This window comes from Somniosus microcephalus, chromosome 2 (assembly GCF_052327205.1).
Source record: "Somniosus microcephalus isolate GS21.2 chromosome 2, FLI_Smic_1.0, whole genome shotgun sequence".
Classification (NCBI taxonomy): domain Eukaryota; kingdom Metazoa; phylum Chordata; class Chondrichthyes; order Squaliformes; family Somniosidae; genus Somniosus; species Somniosus microcephalus.
The window spans coordinates 21,428,000-21,450,583 of NC_140988.1; the positions used below are offsets into that span (position 1 = coordinate 21,428,000).

Below are 22,584 nucleotides of genomic sequence, written 5' to 3' on the forward strand. Positions count from 1 at the left end.
GTATCGCCCCATTTGGGGTGCAATTATCGACCAGGCGCAAAGTTTAGCGCCTGGCGCTAATTATCGCCTCCAACTGCAAACTTGGCCTCTATCGCCCCTGGAGATGATTGGAGCGCTAAATCAGGTGCTACACACCTCTCTTAAGGCGCTAACGCCGAGGCACAAGGCGCTACCTGAGAGCGCTGGCGAAACTCATGTGATGTCAGTTAGCAATGGAACACAGACACACTGGTGTGGCCACTTCTTAAAGGGGAGGGTCGATCTTGCTCTCCATCCACACCCTGCTCATTGCAGCCTTGAATCTCGGCCTGGAGAAACATGTACATCAATTCTGCTGGAAAGAACAATGGAGAGGCCCAGGGAAAGAGCTCAGAGTGCAGCTCCCATAGTCTCTTCTAAATCGATGCAAGGAAGGTCAAATCAAAATGAACCTGCAAAGTGCTGCTCAGTACCCAAAACTCCTTCACACAGCGTTGAATCTTTCCAGAAGTCAGTTTCTCTCTCTCAGAATGCGTGGTGCAAAAATATCGCCGACAAAAAAAGGCAGGAAGCGGCCGCCTTTAAATAGCGCTCCCCCAGTCCCTTCCTGACGGCAAAACATTCCCCTCTACGGGTCTTTGCTAGCGGCAGGCGGAAAGGCAGGGGGCGCCACTCAATATCCGGTCCGGGTTGCTACCAGGGCGTTGCACGCTCGACTGACATCACAATCTGCAGGCGCAGGAGATCGTGTTTAGCACCGCCGCAAAATGTCTGGTCAATTTCGCGAACGGCGCAAATATCACCGCACCCGGGCGCTAGTTGCTTTGCGCCCCGCTAACAGGATACGCTAATCAACCGAATTTTTCCCCCATTAAGTCTTATAAATCAAGCTTAAACCCAACTAGACTGGCAGCAACGACTTTCAATCTAAATCGGTGAACTGGAAGACAAATTCATTTTATGAACAATATTCTTAGATAGCGCTGATGGCTCTGGCCCAATCTGAATAAACAAGTGTGTTGTTGGTATTTTTCAGAATATAAACTGTTAGCAGAGCTGGCAACATTGGGGAAAATATTATGACAACTATGGATTGCAAACCCATTTGAATCAATTGAGCTGAGCTGACCATTTAGACTGACATACCAAAATAGACTGCACTTGTGAACCAAATCAGGTGGCCATCACTCCTAACGTGTAGCAGTTTGTAGGCCTGCGATCAAACATCTTACACATTCCTATCAAATCAAGAGGCTGAATTGTAAAATATAATATGCATAATCATGCCTGGTAAGATAAACCAGTTTCCTGTTCCATTTAACCAAGTCAGTCTAGGCTTCAAAGGGTTTAATGTACATTCTTGGACCCCATTACTCACGTGGCCATGGAGATCTGTATTCAACAACATCAGTGCACAAGTAAGGCAGTGGACCCCATCTGTAAAAGGATAGAAAGGCTTATTCTAGTGCTCAACAAAACCATCCAAATTCCACAATCTGACAAGCCAGCCTTGGTTGGACATGCCAACTTCATGTGGAGAAGATGAGTGACCGTTTATGGGCCAATCACTCAGTCTTCACACCGCTCAGCATTCTCAGCTGAAAATGCCTGAAACACATGCAGGTGCAAAGGTCCTGCAACATGTGACAGCAATGGGTTTATGCCTGCAATTTCTCCATCAGTTTTATTCACATCTCTCCCCTCTTCCCCACTTGGGGAGGTGTCAGTTAAGACCAGACAAGGATGAGAATGGAATACCTTGGGCTGAGGTCATCCAGCTCCCAGTGTCTGGTTGGAGAGCCACTGATGAAACCTGGGGATCTTCCCCTTGGAACCACCTGAGGGAAAACAAACCTCAACAACATGGATCACGTGCCCACACGGACCACGAATTCCAATCAAACCACTTCATAGAATTATAGAATGGTTACAGCACAGGAGGAGGCCATTCAGCCCGTGCCGGCTCTCTGCAAGAGCATTTCAGCTAGTCCCACTCCCCCGTCCTTTCCCCGTAGCCCTGCAAATTTTTTTCCTTCAGGTACTTTTCCAATTCCCTTTTGAAAGCCACGACTGAATCTGCCTCCACCACCCTTTTCAGGCAGTGCATTCCAGATCCTAACCACTCACTGCGTAAAAAAGTTTTTCCTCAAGTCGCCTTTGGTTCTTCTGCCAATCACCTTAAATCTGTGTCCTCTGGTTCTCGACCCTTCCGCCAATGGGAACAGTTTCTCTCTATCTACTCTGTCTAGACCCCTCATGATTTTGAACACCTCTATCAAATCTCCTCTCAACCTGCTCTGCTCTAAGGAGAACAACCCCAGCTTCTCCAGTCTATCCACGTAACTGAAGTCCCTCATCCCTGGAATCATTCTCGTAAATCTTTTCTGCACCCTCTGAGGCCTTCACATCCTTCCTAAAGAGCAGTGCCCAGAATTGGACACAATACTCCAGTTACGCGAGCTTGACTTTAATCCATTCACTGTGAGATGCGTTTTCCCAACTAGGCTCTCACACTCATTTGATAAATAATGATATAACATACTTGTGAATTTTTCAACCAGAAGATTAGCAACGGAGCTGTGAAATCTACAGAGCAAAAGGTCTAATTGATGCCAAGCCATCTGACTCATCCTGTAATACCCAAAGAACTTAATTCAGTATCATTTATTTTACATAGAAATTAAATGCCGTCTGAAATAATTGGAAGGCAAGAGTAATTTAAATAAAGTGATGGGACTAGCAAACTGCTCGCTTCCTCGTTTTAATTAAATGACTTCCTGAATAAAGCAGCTGGGTTGGGGTTGTGTCGTCAGGTAACAACTTGTCGTGAAAAGGTTCGGTTGCCAAACCTCAACCACTGCCATCGTGGGAAGCCACCCAATGGAAGACCACAGTGGGCACAAGGGGGGGGGGGGGGAGGGGAGGAGATATTGAAGGTGGAATAATCACTACCTACTCTCTTGTATCCTCAGCTGTGGGTTTAAAGGAATTGGCAACCTCTTGGGAGCAAGTCACCTTTTCGCATAGGAATTGCTAGACGAAAAAAGACTAAGGTTCATCTAGTTTGCCTTCTTACCATCCTGTTAGTGGCATGATACAACGATGATGGAGTCAATCTCCATCAATTGGTCTACAACAAACCCAGACATGAGGCAAGGAAAACCCCCCGTGGTGGAGAGCTTTAGGAACCAGGAGGTCCATAGTCACCTGTTCCTCCCAAGCATGCTACACTCACCACATGTCATGTCTCAAATCACTAATATACTGTATCCTAAAATATTACCTTCTGGTCAAGTGCTCAATCATTCCAGGACTCCCTGGAATTGTTCATTGTTAAGCTAATGGCAAGGACCAGTACTACAGCAGCAGGTCGATGTATGAAAGTGACTACAGCTACCGGGGTTGTCTCAGGTATCCTTAGTCATACCATTAACATACTAATAGTGAATGATCGAGAATGCCTTCAGTTTAGGTCTGGTAAATGAAAATAAGCTCCCTTCTTTCCTGTCCTCAATACTTTTTAAATGCCACCTGAGTTTTCTATTATTAGCAAACTCCCAGAATTAAAACACTGAGATGTGCATCTGTTAAATATACAAGAGATATATATCTCATTTTGAAGTGTTTTTTTTAAATGGAGGGGCATTAAAATATAGAATATTTGGATTGGAAGAGGAACTTTTTAAGCCACCCTTCTCCATCTGGGGTGACACCTGGGCAATTGTGACCAGAATATTATTAGATTCAACTTGATCAGTCAAACCAAGGCTGCTGAAAATACAATTTTAGTGCCAGGTTAAATATGCAAAATAGCAGGTGATTTGGGCAATGCTGACTGTGGGGTAGACAAATCATTGAATACTTCCAAAACCATTCTTTTGCAGAAAGAAGCTATGTTATGTCCCTAGCGCTAAAAGACAGGGTAAAACAGAACCAAAATGGGTAACTCGTTATGTCCTAAGATAAATCAAAGTAATGCGGAAATATTTTAATCGATGTAAGGTAAATCACTCTCATGAGAACAGAGGTATCCATCAGACTTATTTGAGGGCAATGAGTTCTGCCATCAGAGATTGGCAAAAGGGGCATGGGGCAATGGTGAAGAGGATGGGGTATATGTGTGGTAGTGATAGCTATGTTAGAAGCCAGAAGACCATTAAAGAACTTGTAGGGTCACTGCGGGATTCTGCAACGTAGATTTGGGTCGAGTCCCAAGTTATGGCTGAGGTTTTAAATGGTTGCTTTGCATAAGTCTTCACTGCTGATGATGATGATGCTAAAGCTATCAAGATTTGGTGCCAAAATTGAACATGTAAAAGCTGATGTGGACATAGTCCTTGGTAGAATTGGACCTCTGAAGCAGATCAGGCTGATGGCTCAGATAGTGTCACCCTAGGGGTGCTTAAAAGAATGGGGCTGTTACGTCAGCCAGTGGCTGATGTGTTTAGTTGCTCTGTGAGGTCTGGGATTGGTCCCATGTACTTGGGAGAGGACGTGGGATAAGGTTGATGGGTTGCACCATTTTGGAATACGCCAGGCTTGATGGACCAGCTGGTCTTTTCGTATCTTCCTAATGCCCCAGTACCTGACCTGATCCCACAGAACTATGACTGCACATTGCACTGGTCCGAGGACCTACCTTGAGAAGGAATAGTGCCCAGGTTACACTGATAGTATCTGTCAGAGAAGTGGATTAAAACCCGCTCTCGCTCCTGAGTCTCCCCCATTAGTGCAAATGCTTTCAAGAAAAATCTGCAACAGAATAAGAAGACATTAAAGGAACAAACGTTGACACCTCCTCTACAAGTATTTGATGTGCAACTTTAACATGGGACATCGGGAGACAAAACAATGGGCAGGATTTTTATTGGGCCGTGGAGTTGGGATTGGAGGCGTATGGGGGGTTAAAATCTCAAAATCGGGGGGCACGAACCCATCCCGCCCCATGCCAGTTTCAAAGGAGGCGGATACCCGACCTGTGCTGGGACCCGCCTCCCCGAGGCGGGAAGGGATTAGTGCCAATTAACTGTTTGTTAACAGGCAGTTTTTAGCCTAATCCCTATTTTTATTGCTAAAGGGTGGGATTCCCGACGGCTCCAAACCACGCCAAGTTAGCGAGGCGGACCGTCGGGCTGAAGGGCTTGGAGGGTTCGAGATATCCGGTGTTCAGGTGAGTGATGGGTGCATGAGTGCAGAGGTAAGTGTGTTTGGTGTGTGTAAAGTGTTTAAAGAAGTTTTACTTACCTTTACAGCCTTCCTTCCTTCAGGTCTCAGGAGTCCCTCATCTCACCGGCACAGAAAGCAGAATGGCCGCGAGCTGTCAAAAGTTGCAGCATTCAGCTTTCTGTTCTGGAGAGATCTCTAAATCAGCCTGAGAGGAAGGAATTAACTTGGAGTACAGATTGTCAGTGTTTGACAGCTTCAAAGAGCTGTCAAACACTTATGTTTCATCTGTCAAAAGCTTTTGACAGATGAAATGTCAATCTGTGACGTCACCTGTTGCCGGGTGGCCCTTAATTGGCCTGCTGAGCCTGCTGGGCTACATAAAACCATTTTAGGAAGCGATGCCACGTTCAAATTCCAGCCCACTGCTCTCGAAACACTCCTATTACCTGTCAATATAAAGTAATGTATTTTGACTATTCCTCCATAATAAAACCGTAGCTGATATTATTGAAGTAACCAAAGCAACACATGGCTGCCCCTAGGCTGGATGACTGATGCCCTCCATTCACCTGTGTATGGGTGGTGAAGGGATTTCCCTACCAGCCAGCTGAGCGGAGTGAGCCAGTAACAGAGGAAGCTTCGAGGGAGCTTTTCTGAAACTTCTGCCCCGTGCAAACCGTTACTTATTGAATGAATGCCATAGTTTTACCATTGCCAGGGGTCAAGCCAATCCATCGCTGTTCACCGAAGAGATGGTTAAGAGAAAGGTGCAGGACTGAGGGAGGGGTGAGGGGAAGGACAACAAAATGACCAAAAATATTGGTCGACGTCCAATCAGATGACACAAAGAATCTAAAGTATCGAGATGAGACAGCTTGCCGATGTACAAGAGCAAAAGTGGGTGTAGTATTGATGCTCTGCCAGTAGCTGTCACTGTCGCATGTCTTAAATATCACCTCACAGTTACAGAGCTTGCTGAAGGATTCATCGGACTGCGCATTCCCACAGCAAACTGATTCTCTGCTTGAACTGGAGCCAACAGCGTGAATGCTTTCTGAATCCTCGGTCAAACCACAGGAAGAAGAAAGGAAGATATTGTCTCTTCAACTGAGGACTGCTGTTTCCTTTTTGCAAATAAAGTGGTAGATGGTGTGGGATTGCTGAGGGGGAGGGGGGGTGCGGGGGAGGGGGGGAATCATGTCGTGTTCTAAATGTTATCATTCCTGCTGTCACTTCTGAAAACTTCTGTTGGTTTGGCCATGTTTGCTTCAATCCTGTGACACCAAAATTCCTGGGTGGAGAAGACAACACTAATCTCTGCCCGGGGAGCCCTGAATATGGGCTGGAATTCAGTTCCGCTCTGCAGACCTTTAAATTCTGGTTTGGGGGGTGGCGGGAGCATTTCCTACATTGCAACAGTGACTACACTTCAAAAAAGTACTTCATTGGCTGTAAAGTGCTTTGAGACGGTGTGAAGTTGCGAAATGCACTATATAAATGCAAGACTCCCATGGTGGATCTTCAATCCACTGCCCTACGTCAAGTTGGGGGGGGTGGGGAAGAGGTTCCAGGCTTCGCCAGGGAATTCTGATCTTCGCATCCTTGCCAGTTGAGACCTTCGTGATGAAATAACTGTGTTCTGGATTGTCTGTTGTTGTACTTGTTAATGTCTGTAAATGTTTTACAGGTGTAACCACTAATGTTCCTCCCTAGCTCCGCCTTTATGGATCCTCCTGATTGGTGAGTCTTATTTATAAGAGCTGGGTTTTACTCATAAGGGCTGGGTCGGTGATGAATGATGGTTGCCCTGTGTTAACTTGATGCCAAGATTCTTACTTAATAAAAGCCTTTAGTTTTAAGTTGTAACCTCATTGATTCAGGCTGTTATTTGGCACATCAACCTTAGAAGCTTTTTGAGGATCCCAAGCCTTCACTTGATCCCGGAGTATATCCAGCACCTTCTCTGGCATCAGATTGGCTCCAGTGAGAGCCCAAGAGTTTAAAAAGAAAGATTTTGGTCTTCAGCCCAGTTGAAACTTGGGGGGATGTCAGACGGCACTTTTCTTTAGAAGGGTGGATGGAGTTGGGCCAGGATGGCTGATGTGCCCTTGCAGGTGCCTCCCCACCCAGATATGTCAATGACTCTGTCCTCAGAACTTGGGAATGATGTCTCCAACCTGGGGCTGAAGCAGATGTGGAATCTGCTCCACTGCCCTTACACCAGGAACCTCCAGCCCAGTGCTTTAAAAGTATTATCAATAGCACAGTGCAGAGCACCCTGGTAGAACACCAGTGTAGTCCAAACTGGTAAGTGAGAAAGGAGCTCCTTCCATACTCTGCCATGTACACTGATACAGCAAAGTGTCAGAGTCAGAGAAAGAGGGGTAGGATTAACACGTACACTAGTTATCCGTGTATGTTATTTAGTCACAGCTTTATCAAATGGGGAAAGAGGAGTGAGATGTGAGGTTGTCGGGGCAGAGTAGAGGGAGTTTTACTCTGCATCTAGCTGTGCTGTACCCGAGTGGGACTGCTTGCTGCCGACACTGGGTTTCCAAAAACCCATTTCACAGCGCTATCACTCACCGTGACAGGCAGAGAGTAAAAGCCAATAGGAAGACTTTGCCAATCTAGGTGTTTGACCCCTTGGTAAGATTTACAGTCTTTGGAAATCCAAGCATCAGTCGATTATCAAGACAAAAACCTGTATTAGCATGTTAGGGGAAACAAACCGGTCATGTGTAATAACCTCCAGCTTACCTTAGGGACTGGTCCAAGGTCAACCCGGTGAAGTCAAAAAATCTGAGGTATTCTTCAGCCACTAACTTGCTGAAGTCATTACTGCGAAGGGGAAAGAGAGATGGTTATTTTATTATATGCAATAGTCAGAATGAGCCTCCATTATCTTCATATATAAAGAAACATGAGACTTGCAACTAAATACAAAGCAACTTTTCTTAAGTCAATGTGAAAATGACATTCTTTCCCAAACTTCTCACATGAAGCCATTGAACCATTCAGGGGTACAGTTTCACGGGCATTGGTCGTGCTCTGGTGCCTCAGTAAAGCCTAGACAGTGAATGCTGACCCCCTCGCCCAATGTCCACACATGTGCCGTTGACAGCAGTAGGACACCCAGACAACATTCCCTCCCTTAGGGCAGGGGCAGTGAGGTGACTGACATGTCTCTACTGAGGTGAAGTAACTCAGCACAGACCAGGAATAAAACACAGGACTTTCTGCTCTTTGCAGGAGTAGGCCATTCAGCCCCTCGAGTCTGCTTCTCCATTTGCCCACCTTGATTCAGTATCCCTTAATACCCTTACCTAACAAAAATCTATCAATCTCAGTTTTGAAATTTTCAATTGACCCCCAGCAAAGGGCGGTTAGGTTGGGGGGGGGGGGGGCGGTTAGGTTGGGGGGGGGGGGGGGGGGGGGGAGTTAATGTGAAGAAAGATTACTTTTTGTTTTGTCATTAATCAGCACAGTGAAGGGGGGACCTGGCCTCAATATGGTTGACATCAGGAAATGAGTAGCATGGGGGAGGATGGTGCAGTCAACCACCAGCATGAACATACATCCTGATCCTCCATGTGTTGATGTAGTCCAACATACTGCACTGCTTTAAAGCAAAGATTCCAACACTCTTTACCCCCATTCTCTTCCCAGTCGACACAATAGCACCAATGCTCTTGTCTTGCGAAGCTTTGATCATCTATTCCTAACATAATAATCAGAAAGACATGGCAGTAATTACTGCGCACAGCGTACAACTGCACAACAGTTGTTTCAGGCGAGATAATTATGCAAACCATCCTGCTGCCCTAATGCATCATATGTGCTTTTAATTGAAATTTGTAATAAGTTGATTAAAAAATAAATCAAAATGATTGCGCTTCTCAGTTCCACTCTTCAATACAACAAAGCTGTATTTTTATACTAGGCTTGCCCTGGTTTGAATTAAACCTACGTTAGAAGGCGGTAGAGATCAAACAGGAGTAGTTGTCTTTACAAATAAACAGGTATAAAAAGGAAAGCACATATGATTATTGGTTACTGAGGAACCCTTTGCAATTTTAGTAACTTCAGCTCTGATTCATGAAGGATGACTCACAAGTGACAGTGAGTTATAGTAGGCCTTCTTGAAACAGGAAGTGCTGTGGTTTGAGAGCGTCACAGAAAGAAATGAATTATGATTGCCTTTTACATGAAAGCAAGTCGGGGACTCATGATCACAGACAGTGTATAGCGGATATTGAAAAGAAAAGCACCAGGCCACTGTTTATTCCATGCAAGCATGACTACAACTCAATAATGCAATGGTGAGTGAGTTGCGCAGGTCTTTATAAGTGAACAGCCACCATATTCAGCACTTCCCCGGGCCCTACTCTGTTCATACAATGCTTGGCTCCAATTTAATTTGATTAGTTAAGAATTGAAAATAAATGTACCTTTTAGTTATTGTGGGTTTTGTTCCCAGTATGGTGACTATTATGTTAGAAAGACGACAAGGGACAGGGAAAGACAAGGGGAAGTGTGGAAAAGAGTGTAGAGAGTGAAGAGGAGACGAGAGCAAAGAGAGGAGCAAAGAGAAGAGAAAGACTTGCATTTATATAGCGCCTTTTATGACCTCAGGGTGTCCCAAAGCACTTTACAGCCAATTAAGTATATTTGAACTGCAGTCACTGTTGTAATGTAGGAAACACGGCAGCCAATTTGTGCACAGCAAGCTCCCACAAACAGCAATAAGATCATCTATTTTATGAGGGATAAATATTGGCCAGAACACCGGGAGAACTGCCCTGCTCTTCTTCAAACTCTGTCAAGGGATCTTTTACGTCCACCTGAGGGGGCAGATGAGGTCTGGATTTAACATCTCACCCGAAAGGTGGCACTTCAGACAGTGCAGCACTCCCTCAGTACTGCACTAAAGTGTCAGCCTGGATTATGTGCTTAAGTCTCTGAAGTGGGACTTGAACCCACAACATTCTGATAACATGTATAACTAAAATTTATCAGACTATGTACTAATCCTGTATGCAGTGAAATTATCAATGCACGGAGTCCGAGACATAAACGATATCTACGTAATAACAAAGCTCAACTGAATAAACTAATGATGCTGCAAAATGGGTTATTTTTGCCCAGCCAGGATTAAACATCGTATCATGGATCATGTATAAAATGGGGCAAATCTTCTCCCCTGCCCAGAGCTCAGACAGAGAAGTAAGATTGTTCTGGGTAGCAGGGGCAAATGAGAGAGCTAGTAGAGAGAATTAGAATAAGGAGGATTTGTGAAGCAGTGGAAGGGCCTGTGTGGTGCCAGAGACTGCATTCTAAATTAAAAGTGGCAGTGCAATTGCCATAGAAAGCGAATGCTGGGTATTTAAGTACATCACAACCGCATTAATGCGATTCTGTTATTTGAAGGAGAGAGATGTGCTCTAAATTATCACATAATCCTAAAAGTTGTAAAGGTAAATATCTGTAAACTTACTGGTGTCCTTCTTACCTGCTCTAAACTCCCTCATCTAAAAAAGCACATCTTGGCAAAACAGGCTCGAGGGGCTGTATTGGCCTACTCTTGTTCCTGTGTTCCCGAGTCATCCAGACCCCAAGTGGGACAAGGCTTCCCATTGTATGTGATACAACCTCCAGTCCAAACTCTGCAGAACCCACTTACAGCAGCATCGCTAATAAGCCCCGTCTTTCTATTACATAAATATCAGTTACTGTCGTTAGACCAGCCCCACAATATAAAAAATTGTGGCTAAACTTGTTCAGATTCTCACGCAACCACGAGCACTGACCGCTCACCTTTCATGGTTATTATACGAACAGGGGTGGGCCATTCAGCCCCTCGAGCCTGTTTCACCATTCAATTAGATCATGGCTGATCGGTATCTTAACTCCATCTACCTGCCTTGGTTCCATATCCCTTAATACCCTTGCCTAACAAAAACCGATCGATCTCCGTTTTGAAATTTTCACTTGAACTAGCCTCAACAGTTTTCCAGAATTCCACTACCATTTGTGTGAAGAGGTGCTTCCAGACATCACCTCTGGACGGCCTAGCTCTAATTTTAAGGTTATGCCTCCTTGTTCTGGACTCTCCCACCAGAGGAGAGAGTTTCTCTCTATCTACCCCATCAACTTCTTTAATCATCTTAAACACCTCAATTAGATCGCCCCTTAATCTTCTATTCTCTCTCTTCCAACAACATGCCCTCAAAAAAGCCTCGGCACCGCCAGGCACCCCCAGCTAGTACAATTATATATGGCGAATCAGTCAAATTCAGATTAACAAAGGCATCCTGGGTACACTGGTCAACAGAAAGCCGCTCAGACTTACTTTTTTCCCAAGTGTCGTGCGACGTCAGATCGCTTGAACCCTTCTAGATTGTACAGTCGCTTGGCCAGCCTCCTGGCTGCCTCCAGATCACTCTTATTGCCATTGGTCACCACATCGGTGCTGCTGTGGAGATCCAGCTGTTCCATGCTGCCCAATTCAAGGTCCCCATCTGGAAACATTTCCTTCAGGCCACGCTCGCTACGATAAAAAGGGAGGGGGGGGTGGGGGGGGGAAACATGTGAATTTCCAGAGCCACCAACATTTTAATATCACAAAACAAGGACAGAACGTGCAAGCACTTCTGGGAAAGCTATGGAGACAAGCTCGTGGAATTGAGATAAAATTAGAAATTGCTGGAAGCACCCAAGAAAGTCAGGCAGCATCCGTGGAGAGAGAATGAGAGTTTAACACGGGGCCATTTTAACCTGACCTGGCTGGCGGGAAACTGGCAGACTCAGATTGGCCATCCGTCTTACATCCCGCCCAATTTTACTCTCCATTGAAGTCAATCGAGTAATATCAGACGGGGATTAAAACTGGCGTTCAACCCAATCCCGTTAGTTTCCCACATGACGGGTTAGCTTAAAACGACCCCCAGTGCTTTAGGTCGATGACGTTTTTTCAGGACTCATGGAATGGAGCTTGATGTAAGAAAAAGGAGACTTACCATCAAGTAACTTTAAAGTAAGCTTTAAGTAACTTATAAACACACTATATACACGAGAGGTCTTTACCATGCCTCTGGTAGAAGCCTCTTACAATACTGAACAGACCAGTATTTATACCAGTCCAACAGGAAGTGACATATGACAGGAAGTGAGGTATGTACACAGTTCATAGTTCACAGGAAGTGATGACATAACTTCCCGGATGTTATCATTTTTATCACAGAGCTTGTTTTCATTGGAGAAGGGATTATGGGGGCATGATCCAGGGCTTTGAAAATGCTTAAAGTTGGAAGTGACATAAATGGAGACAAGTTGGTTCACTTATATTTTGATGACAGAACTCAAGCCCAACATTAAGAAGCAAGAGTATAGGTTCGGTTTCTCCTCCCCCTCTCCAATCCAGACCATTGGATGCCAGGATTGATTCGCATCAAAAAGAGTTCATGGTGCATTGATTAACTCCTTCAAATAGCAATAAAAACCAGCGGGCTAGATATCTGGTTAGGAAAAGACCAAAGATTCCAAGGGTTAATCGAGATTAGCAGGTACACACCTGCTGTAGAACTTAGTGTTTTTGCAGCAACATTTCACTTAAAAGACCCAGTTACATGGCACTGTGCCAGGAGTCCCACCCGCACAAAATAGTTACTATGTGCAATAAAACAGTGGCTGCTAAAATACCTCCTGAAACACAAAGGGCCAGAATATACGTTTGCCATTATTACCCCTTTGAAACTGACCGCAACTTCAGGATGTAGCGCATGCGCATCTAAACGCAGAAAACCTGAAATTGTGGTCAGTCATTCACTGCTCTGACACTGGCTGCACTGTGCCATATCTCCCCGACCCCCACCCCAAACCCCTCTATCCCCATAGCTGGCAATCAGTGAAACTGACAAAAACTTGGGCTTTTCCTTTGTAATATCGCTGTTAAATACCCCATTAAATGTTAGGCCTTGTTGGATTAGGCGTAACTGGGGTTTTAACAGCGTTTTGACTGTTGAACAAACGTTATGGCCCTGAAAAACTCATTTTAATTTTGTGGCGTGTCAAATTTCTCCAGTAGGATAAAAAATGCAATTTTTAAGAAACTTTTAAAAGAAATTGTTTTTTTCTTAAGGGTTTGTTCATGATAATTCAGGATCTACCTTATCCCCATGTGAGAGCCCCTATCTTTGTTTTGCTCTGTAACATTTTTAAAAAGCCCAGACAAAAGCAGCTTCTCATTTCCCGGTTCCCTGTGGTGAGAATTCTGCATTGTGATTGGCTGCACAGTCTAAAGATAAGGGGCCATTTAGGACAGAGATGAGGAGGAATTTCTTTACCCAGAGAGTGGTGAACCTGTGGAATTCTCTACCACAGAAAGCAGTAGAGGCCAATTCATTAAATATATTCAAGAAGGAGTTGGATATATTTCTTAAGGCTAAAGGGATCAAGGGATATGGGGAGAAGGCAGGGACAGGGTACTGAGTTTGGATGATCAGCCATGACCTCACGGGCAGCACGGTGGCATAGTGGTTAGCACTGTAGCCTCACAGCGCCAGGGCCCCGGGTTCGAATCCGGCCTCGGGTGACTGTCTGTGTGGAGTTTGCACATTCTCCCTGTGTTTGCGTGGGTTTCCTCCGGGTGCTCCGGTTTCCTCCCACAGTCCAAAGATGTGCGGGTTAGGTTGATTGACTATGATAAATTGACCCTTAGTGTGTTAGGGGGATTAAATACGTGGGGTTACGGAGATAGGGTGGGATATGTGTAGGGGTTACGGGGATCGGGTGGAATATGTGTCGGTGCAGACTCGATGGGCCGAAATGGCCTCTATCTGCATTGTGGGGTTTCTGTGATTCTGTGAATGGCGGAGCAGGCTCGAGGGGCCGAATGGCCTACTCCTGCTCCTATCTCCTATGTTTCTATATAGACAGCTTGTTGACGTCACGCACTAGGGAATTCCCATTACACTGCGCTGAAATCACTTGAACGTCGAAAAAGGCAAACCTCTTGCCACAGAGATCGCGAGAGCTCTGTGGGTAGCTTTCCTCAGGGCCAGCAGCGAATGCCTTTGCTTCACTGCTCACCGCAAATTCTGGGCCAATGTGTTATGCTATAGAGCACAACTGGACAGACTGAATTAATGGAGGTGCAAAGACAGACGCTTTGGATTTTACTCGATGACCTTTCAGGGGTCAAGGAGAAATGTTGCATCTTGCTTCAGGAGAATAAAGGGGTTGGGTGAGTATTTTGAGACAGAACATGTGGTAGGTGTAGAATGAGCCTATACTCTCTGGAGTTTAGAAGAATGAGAGGTGATCTCATTGAAACATACAAGATTCTGAAGGGGATTGACAGGGTAGATGCTGAGAGATTGTTTCCCCTGGCTGGAGTGTCTAGAACTAGGGGGCATAGTCTCAGGATAAGGGGTGGGTCATTTAAGACTGAGAGGAAGAGGAATTTCCTCACTCAGAGGGTTGTGAATCTTTGGAATTCTCTGCCCCAGAGGGCTGTGAATGCTGAGTCTTTGAGTATATTCAAGGCGGAGATAAGATTTTTGGACTCTTGGGGAATCAAGGGATATGGAAATCGGGCGGGAAAGTGGAGTTGAGGTGGATGATCAGCCATGATCTTATTGAATGGCGGAGCAGGCTCGAGGGGACATATGGCCTGCTCCTGCTCCTATTTCTTATATTCTTAGGTGTAACGTGCTTGGAAGGGACAGGCAACTTTGGACCTATGGGTCCCAAAACTTTCCAGCACAATGGTTTTTCCTCACCTCCTGTCTGGGTTTGTTGTAGACTAATTGAGAGAGATTAATTGCCATGATTTAGGGTTGTATCATACGACTACGAGGATTGTAACAGGCAAACCAGGTGTACCTTGGTCTTTATTCCTCTAGCAATTCTCAAGTAGAAATGGACATTCGGCTCATTGAGTCCTCATCCCTTCCAAGAAACCGTGTGCCATTCACACCTTCATGGATTCAAATGTATTTAATCTTCTGAGGTAGGTGATTAGCCACAGAAACTTGAAGAAAATTGTGCAAGTTCTCCAATAAAGCAAAAAAAAATAGAATTGCAGCGAACTAGAAATGTTAATGCTGTTTAGAGAGCTGGGTGTATGACCAAGCTCATTGGTGTTATGTACATCAAGCTCATCTGCAAGGCAAGTCCATACAAAATTCCACTCACTCGCTGCACTTCATGTCAGCGACACTCCTCTAGCTCCTGCTACACAATCCGCGTCCTCATGTTTTCTATTTGGAACTTTTGTATGGATTAGGAAATCCCTGTTTTAAACATAATCCAGCACTATTATAGAACATTGAGCAACTGAGAGAAAATATTTTGGTTCTTCCTGTGGTAAGACGCCTTGGTTATTGATTGTTGACATTTGGTGATGTCACAGCAGGTCATTCATTACTGAACAAATAATGCAACAATTCCTCATTCTGTGTTGCTAAGCGAATTATATCCTAACAGTTCTATTTTTTCTCCACCACAAAGACCGCCTACTTCCATCCGCGTAGCATCCACCTCCGTCCCTTGCTTCAGCCCAACTGCTGCCGAAACCTTGAACCGTGCCTTTTGTCACCGGCAGACTTGACTCATCCAATGCTCTCCAGGCCGGCATCCAATCTTCCACCCTCCATAAACTTCAACTCATCCAAAACTCTGCTGCCCGTATCCTAACTCGCAACAAATCCCGCTCATCCATCACCCACCCCTGTGCCTGCTGACCTAAATTAGCTGCTCAAACTTAAAATTCTCATCCTTATGTTTGAAGCCCTTCATGGCCAAGTCCTTCCCTATCTCTGGGACTTCTTCTAGCCCCGTGACCCTCTGAGAACTCTGCGTTCCTCTAGTACTGGTCTCTCGTGCATTCCCCACTTGGTTTACTCCACCATTGAGTGGCCATGGCTTCAGCCATCCAGGCCCTACGCGCTACAATTCCTTCCCGTAATCTCTCAAGCTCCCTTTCTTTTCCAGCATCAAAATGTCGTCAGATTCTCCGCCCAGCACACAGAGCGACACAGGTCAATGGAGCAGTCCATTATGACAGCAGCATCACAAGTCATAAACTCCAACTGCAAAACACCAAACAAGAAATCTCAAAAAAGGTAAAGGAGCAAGCTGTCACAAATATGCTCCAGCCAACAGACAGCCAAACTCGGTGAGTCTAAAGAAAATGTGCGACCTTCTGTCCTTCTCTATACAAGTCAATTTCCACCCCCCCCACCCCACCTTCAAGATTCTGCAGGGAGAAGCGTGAATGCAGGATTACTCCTGTGACAAGGCACACCTCCCACAAATAATGGGCCAAGGACCCAAGTGTAAACAGGTGCAAACTGATAAAAGGAAAACTTAGGACTGACAGCAGGAAGCTTCCTTTCAAACACAGAATGATGAGCGTGTGGAATAGACTCCCAGAGAGGAGTGAAGGCATAAACCCTGGAATCAATGAAGAAATAATTAGATTCTGCAATAATGGCTGGGGGGGGGGGGGGGGCGCGGGGGAGAAGAGGGGAAGTGAAGAATTTAGGCTCCTTCTGATTGAATGAATGAAGATGGACCAAATGGTCTTCCTCATTCATAAGTATCTTGTGAACTTGAGTGATCGTCAGATATTTCTCTATTGATGGAAGTAGTGGGAACAAAATGTTAAAAATGCGGGGAGGAGGGGAATAAATAAACGCTGAGCCAAGTTGAAAACTGTTTGTTTTCAGATGACAATCTAAAATTTCTAATTTAGTAACCTTATTATGAACTGAAAATAAACTTCGAAAGGACTAGGAGCCTGGTGCTGTGATAGCAATTTTTGAAAAAGGGAATGGGCCAGGGGCTTGAATTAGTTGAACAGAACGGGCATTGTATGGGTCTGTGAGATGCTACTCAGACAACCCATCAATGCAAAAAAACTGTCCTGTGCGATATTAGTAGTGAACGCATGAACATGTTTGGACGCCATGCCTCTGCCCCTTATTTTAAAATAATACAGTAATTCCTGGTTAAAAATGGTGCACCAAGCCATTTCACACAAATGGACAATGACAACGCCCAAAGGGTTTAATTTCCTCGCGTTACGCACTGGCTAATGAAAATGGTGTCAAATTTACTTTATGGGGTCGAGTTCCACCAGGCAATGCCAGCACAATTTGCCCAAAATCAGCCAAACCAGCCTAGAAGAGCGAGGAATTTCAAGCGCAAGTTACATCCAGCGCAAATCGATCTTTAGCGCTGGTTTTAAAGAAACATCGTGCTGGAAGCCAGCCCCGTCCCCATGATCAAATTAACCAGCACGGCGTCTTTCCGCCAATTGCGTCCGTTTGTGGTCCTTCGAGGAGGCTCCTCCAAATTGAGTTTTTTTAAAGTTTTAAAAATTAAAAAATAATTAATTTACTAAGAAACTGACTAGTGTACACTAATGAAACTAGTAAATGGTTCTGTATTTTTTTTTAAAGCCATTTTCAGTTATTTAAAATCAGGTTACTCACAGGTGTTGGAACAGACACTTATTAAAAATGCTTATTTTTGAGAGATAAACCCAATTTCACTGTATTAATAAAAATGCACCAGGTTGCCACTCTTAAATACATCAAGGAATATTTTTGAATGCAAGGGGAAAAAAAATGTTTTAAAATGCTGCCCAATTGCGCTGAAGATTTTACGTTTGCAAGTGAGTTTGAGCGGATACTTGAACCAGCGCAATTTGCGTGCAGATTGGCGATTGCGCCCAAAGCAGAAACTCTACCCCACATTTTGAGCCTGCTAATGACTTAAAATAGCACAGCAAAGGAATTTTAAGCAAATGTGTTAAGCTATGCATTACAAATGAAAATTAAACTCTTGAATTACTTAACGTGCTGGTATTACATTTTTGCACGCAGGGGTAATGATTAGGAATCAAGAAGATATGGGATTAAAATCAATAGCAATATGAAAGAAGGGAGGATAATAAATCACATACATGCGGAGGCAACAGCGGTCAAGAATGCTAAACTCTTGCATGCTGTACCCAAGAGATCATGATTATATTTTCACAAAAGCACCAAGAAAATGTCAGCTAGCAAAATATCAGCTAGGCTCAGTGGGAGCAGACTCGCCTCGGAGTCAGAAGGTTGTGGCTTCAGGCTGCACTCCAAAGCATATAATCCAGACTGACACTAGGAGTACTGCATTGCTGGAGGTGCCGTCTTTCAGATGACACATTAAACTGAAGTCCTGTCCTAGAATTTGTGCTAATATTGAACATCTCTCTAGGAATCCTTGTAGGATATTATACCACACCAAGATCACCACAAGCTCTATGTTTCCTCCCAATGTAAACATCCCTAGTACCCAAGGTCTCCCTGGTCTGACTGGCTCTGCTGCCTTTACCAACTGAACCATTGGGGGAAGCTAGACTAGTGTTTCTAACAGAGGGGCCCACCCTTTAACTATCTTCCCAGTGTAGACTCCCATTCTTTGCTTTTCCTCCCAAAATGCATTACCTCACACTTCTCCACATTAAGGTGCATCTGCCACCTGTTCGCCCATTCCACTAACCTACGTCCTCCTTAAGTATTTTGTAGTCCGTATCCTCCTCGCTTTTGGCCAATGTCCCTACTTTTGTATCCGAAGCTAATTTTTATGTTGCACTCCTTATGCCCAAGTCCAAATCATCCAAATTTAGCAAGAACAAAATTGGACGCAGCACTGACCCCCCTGGGATACACCAGTTCCAAAACCCTTCTCAATCCCAGCAACCCCCATTAGCTGTAGCCCTTTGGGTTTTTTTTCCCCCTGTCAACCAACTTTCGATTTAGGCTGCTACATTTCCTCATGCCACACTCCAGAACTGTCGTAATAAGCCTCCAGTGAGATACCTTGGCCCCTCACATCCACCGCCGTTCAAGCAGCCCCCTGCCTTACATCAGAAGAAGTCCAATGGGAATTACTGCAAACTTAGTCGGAACCCGGATACGCTGCATCCTTGCCTTAAGTGCGAGTAACCAGGATGGCCTGTGTGGGCGGAACTTACACGTACTCCTACAAGGCTATCAACAAGGGAGCACAGGGTCAGGGGGTGGGGGCAGGAAATCCCATCTCCTGGCCCTCAGTTGGGACCTTCCATAATGTCGGCACCTGATGTACATCAATGATACTCGGTGCAAGTGGAGCCCAGGCGGGGGTCCAAGCTGGACCCTCAAAGATCAGCGGCCGTAGAAATTTTAGTACTTTTTTTTTAAAATAAGTGACACAGGCGGCTGGTTGGGGCGGGATGATGATAATCTTTCCTGGTGGGGGCTCCCGGCACCACCCACTCATCCCAATAAGCTTCAGCTGCAGGGGCACCCTGATAACCACCAAAGGTCGGCTCCTCCTGACCCCTTCCTCTGACCCTGCAAAGTAGGGTCTAGTGTGGATTGAGACTGATGTTCACATGTTGACTCCCCCCTGCACTGCAATCACCGTGTTCACATTGATTAACCCAGCTCTCTTATTCCAGCAGCAGAATTGTAGACCCAATGTTTCTGCGAGTCTACAACTCTGCCATCGGATAATGGAGTCTGATCAAGTAACCTAAACACAAGGAGCTGGCTCAGAGGGCGCCCCTCAATCCAAACTAAATAAGCGCCAGTGTAAAAGCAGCTCACGGCCTCACCCCACCCTGCCCTTGCAGCCTCCTCCAGCCTGCAATCTGCTCCGATCCTTTGACTCCGACCGCCTGTGCATCTCGCCTTCTTCACCCTGGCCCACCACTGGTGGCAGGGTCTTCAGCCACTTTGGCCCCACGCTCCACAAAGTGACCAGAGATCTTTTTCTACGTTAAAAGGCGCTACGTAAATGCAAGTTGTTGTTGATTAGTACAGCGTGAAACATCCCAAAAGGCCATTTAGTGACATTTTAGACTGCCTGTAAATTTCAAACCTCAACAGGCAGAAGCACCATATATGCAGGTGATTTTTGTGAAGTGATTGAAGGCCAGAATTCTAAACACTAACAAAAATTACACAGCATGTTTTTTTTTTTTTTAAATTAGCTCACCTGACTGAGAGGACTTAAAAAAAAAAAAGACACTTTGGAAAAAAAAAACTGTGAATTGCATTGTCACTGAAGTAATTTTTTTATGTTGATCCTCAGGACATGGGCGTCGCTGGCAAGGCCGGCATTTATTACCAAACTGCAAGCATTTCGATATAACCGAGCGTCTTCCTGGGCCATTTCAGAGAACAGTTAAGAGCCAACCATGTTGGGGTGGGACTGGAGTCACATATCGGGAGCCAGACCGGGTAAGGACGGCTAGTTTCCTTCCCTGAAGGACATTAGTGAACCAGTTGGATTTTTACAATAATATTACAGCTTCATGGTCACTTTAACCGATGCCAGATTTTCATTTCCAGATTTATTTATTTTTTTATATACAGAATTCAAATTCTCCAAGTGCCATGGTGGGATTCGAACTCACGTTCTCTGGATTTGTCAAGTAACGGAGCCACAACGCCATCGTACTCTGTGGAACAATCCTCTACCTTCAGGACCGATGTGCGCCTAAAGCAGCATCAGGCCAGGTTCAGAGTCCAGCTGTCCTAGAACAATGTAACTCGATTCTATCCACAGAACACCCCCCTCCGGTTCACCAGAACGACATCTCGCATTGCCCAAACGAGCCGCCCTTTTGACTATTCAGTGTGAGATTGCTCATGTGTGAAGGATTACTTCCCCTGTGGATCCAAACAGCTGCCTGAGAGAGGAGGGGTCATTCTATTATGCTGAGCTGACTCAAACTAAAGTTTTAAAAATGTTCCAGCCAACTGTGCTTCCAGCAGCTCTGTCCCTGCCCCCAAAAAATTAAATACAATCTGGGCCTCACTAAGGCAGAAATAACTCCTGCTTTAGCTGTCCAGGTCCTTCCCTCCCTAAACCTCTCTCCTTCTTTAAGACGCTCCTTAAAACCAATCTCTTTGACCAAGCTTTTGGTCACCTGTCCAAATGTCTCTGTATGTGAGCTCGGTGTCAAATTTTGTCAGAAAATGCTCCTGTGAAGCGCCTTGGGACGTTTTACTACGTTAAAGGCGCTATATAAATGCAAGTTGCTGTTGTAGGTGAAACCTGACCCCCGGTCAGTTCAGTTATTTTATGATGGTAAAAATCACACTTCACAAAAACAAGTTAATTAACATGCCTGCATCTTGCAGGATTCTCGCACACAAAATCATGCTCGCCCACCAAAGGGCGGATCCTCATTCGTACCTCCTCTAGGCTGCGGAATCTCAACTTCACAGTTTACTTTTATTTTCTCCGGTGATCAGAAGAATGCAAAGCAATGAGGTGGGCGGTGCCAGCTCCCAGAGCTGTACAGAGCGGCTGTACCCTATGATAGCCATAGAGCCCCTATTAGCGACTGCAGCACATAAACACCTGCAGCCAGGTGGCTGTGACAATAGGATATAAATCAAAAGGTGCAAAGGAAAGATAAAGGAGAGAGAGAAAGTGAGACAGAAATGAAAGAAAGAGCATGAGAGAAAGAGGAGAGAGAAAGATAAAAAGGGAGAGCATGGAAGAGAAAGGGAATGAAAGGGAAAGGGAGAGCGAGAGCAACTGCGCACACATGCCAGGGTTGGGGGGCAGAAGTGGGCCGGAGAGCGAGGGGGAGAAGGGGCCGGAGAGCGAGGGGGAGAAGGGGGCGGAGAGCGAGGGGGAGAAGGGGGCGGAGAGCGAGGGGGAGAAGGGGGCGGAGAGCGAGGGGGAGAAGGGGGCGGAGAGCGAGGGGGAGAAGGGGGCAGAGAGCGAGGGGGAGAAGGGGGCAGAGAGCAAGGTTAATGAGAGGCCTAACATGTTTCAGGACCCAGCCCCGAAGTTGGTTAGCACAGAGCTGAGCACGTGCCGGGCCTGCTCCACTCAAGTATTTAGGTGATCCTCCCGGCTCCACAGCCCAAATTGGACCATTGCCTCCGGAGGCTCGACAGGCACCCGCAGCACTCCGCAATTCTTAAGATGAGGCTCGAGGCCCAGTCTCAAGTGAGCCTCAGGCCTATGCTGCAAGTGCACTGACCACTCTGCACCCGAAAAAGGCCGAAACCAATTCCTAGGTGATTTAAAAAAAAAATATTGCACTACCTTTGGGTAAAATTGGATGAGAACAAGAAACAACAACTAAAGAGCCCAACGAGGGCCTGTGCTAATGTTGGAGGTCAGAGGCAGAGGGCGATGATATGTATTTCAGGAAAAAGTTTAGGGTGGGTTTGTTTTGCCCAATCTAGTAGAGTGGAGTTGGCCATCCATGCAAATGGCTGAGCTATTTGGAGAATGGGAGCAGCTGTAATAATGGTGCAGAGTCAGAGCAGAGGAACGACCTCTTGGGCCTGGCTCGACGACTGGATTTTTCCCAATTTTACATAGAATTCTCGGCAGAATTTCCCGTGATAAATCGTTGGTCCCCATTATGACCTG

The 22,584-nt window shown here is 45.5% G+C and overlaps 1 protein-coding gene across 2 annotated transcripts in view; it reads right to left on the reverse strand.

Moving 5' to 3' along the window:
• The window catches only part of psd3l (pleckstrin and Sec7 domain containing 3, like), a 410,104-nt gene that overhangs the window by 123,206 nt on the left and 264,314 nt on the right, over window positions 1-22,584 (reverse strand). For both annotated transcript variants that reach the window (XM_086007314.1, XM_086007324.1), the window contains 4 exons: window positions 11,498-11,695; window positions 7,906-7,986; window positions 4,619-4,731; window positions 1,358-1,416 (listed from right to left, as the gene is read on the reverse strand). In XM_086007314.1, coding sequence (XP_085863440.1) covers window positions 1,358-1,416; window positions 4,619-4,731; window positions 7,906-7,986; window positions 11,498-11,695 — 451 coding nt within the window. The remainder of the gene's footprint in view (window positions 1-1,357; window positions 1,417-4,618; window positions 4,732-7,905; window positions 7,987-11,497; window positions 11,696-22,584) is intronic.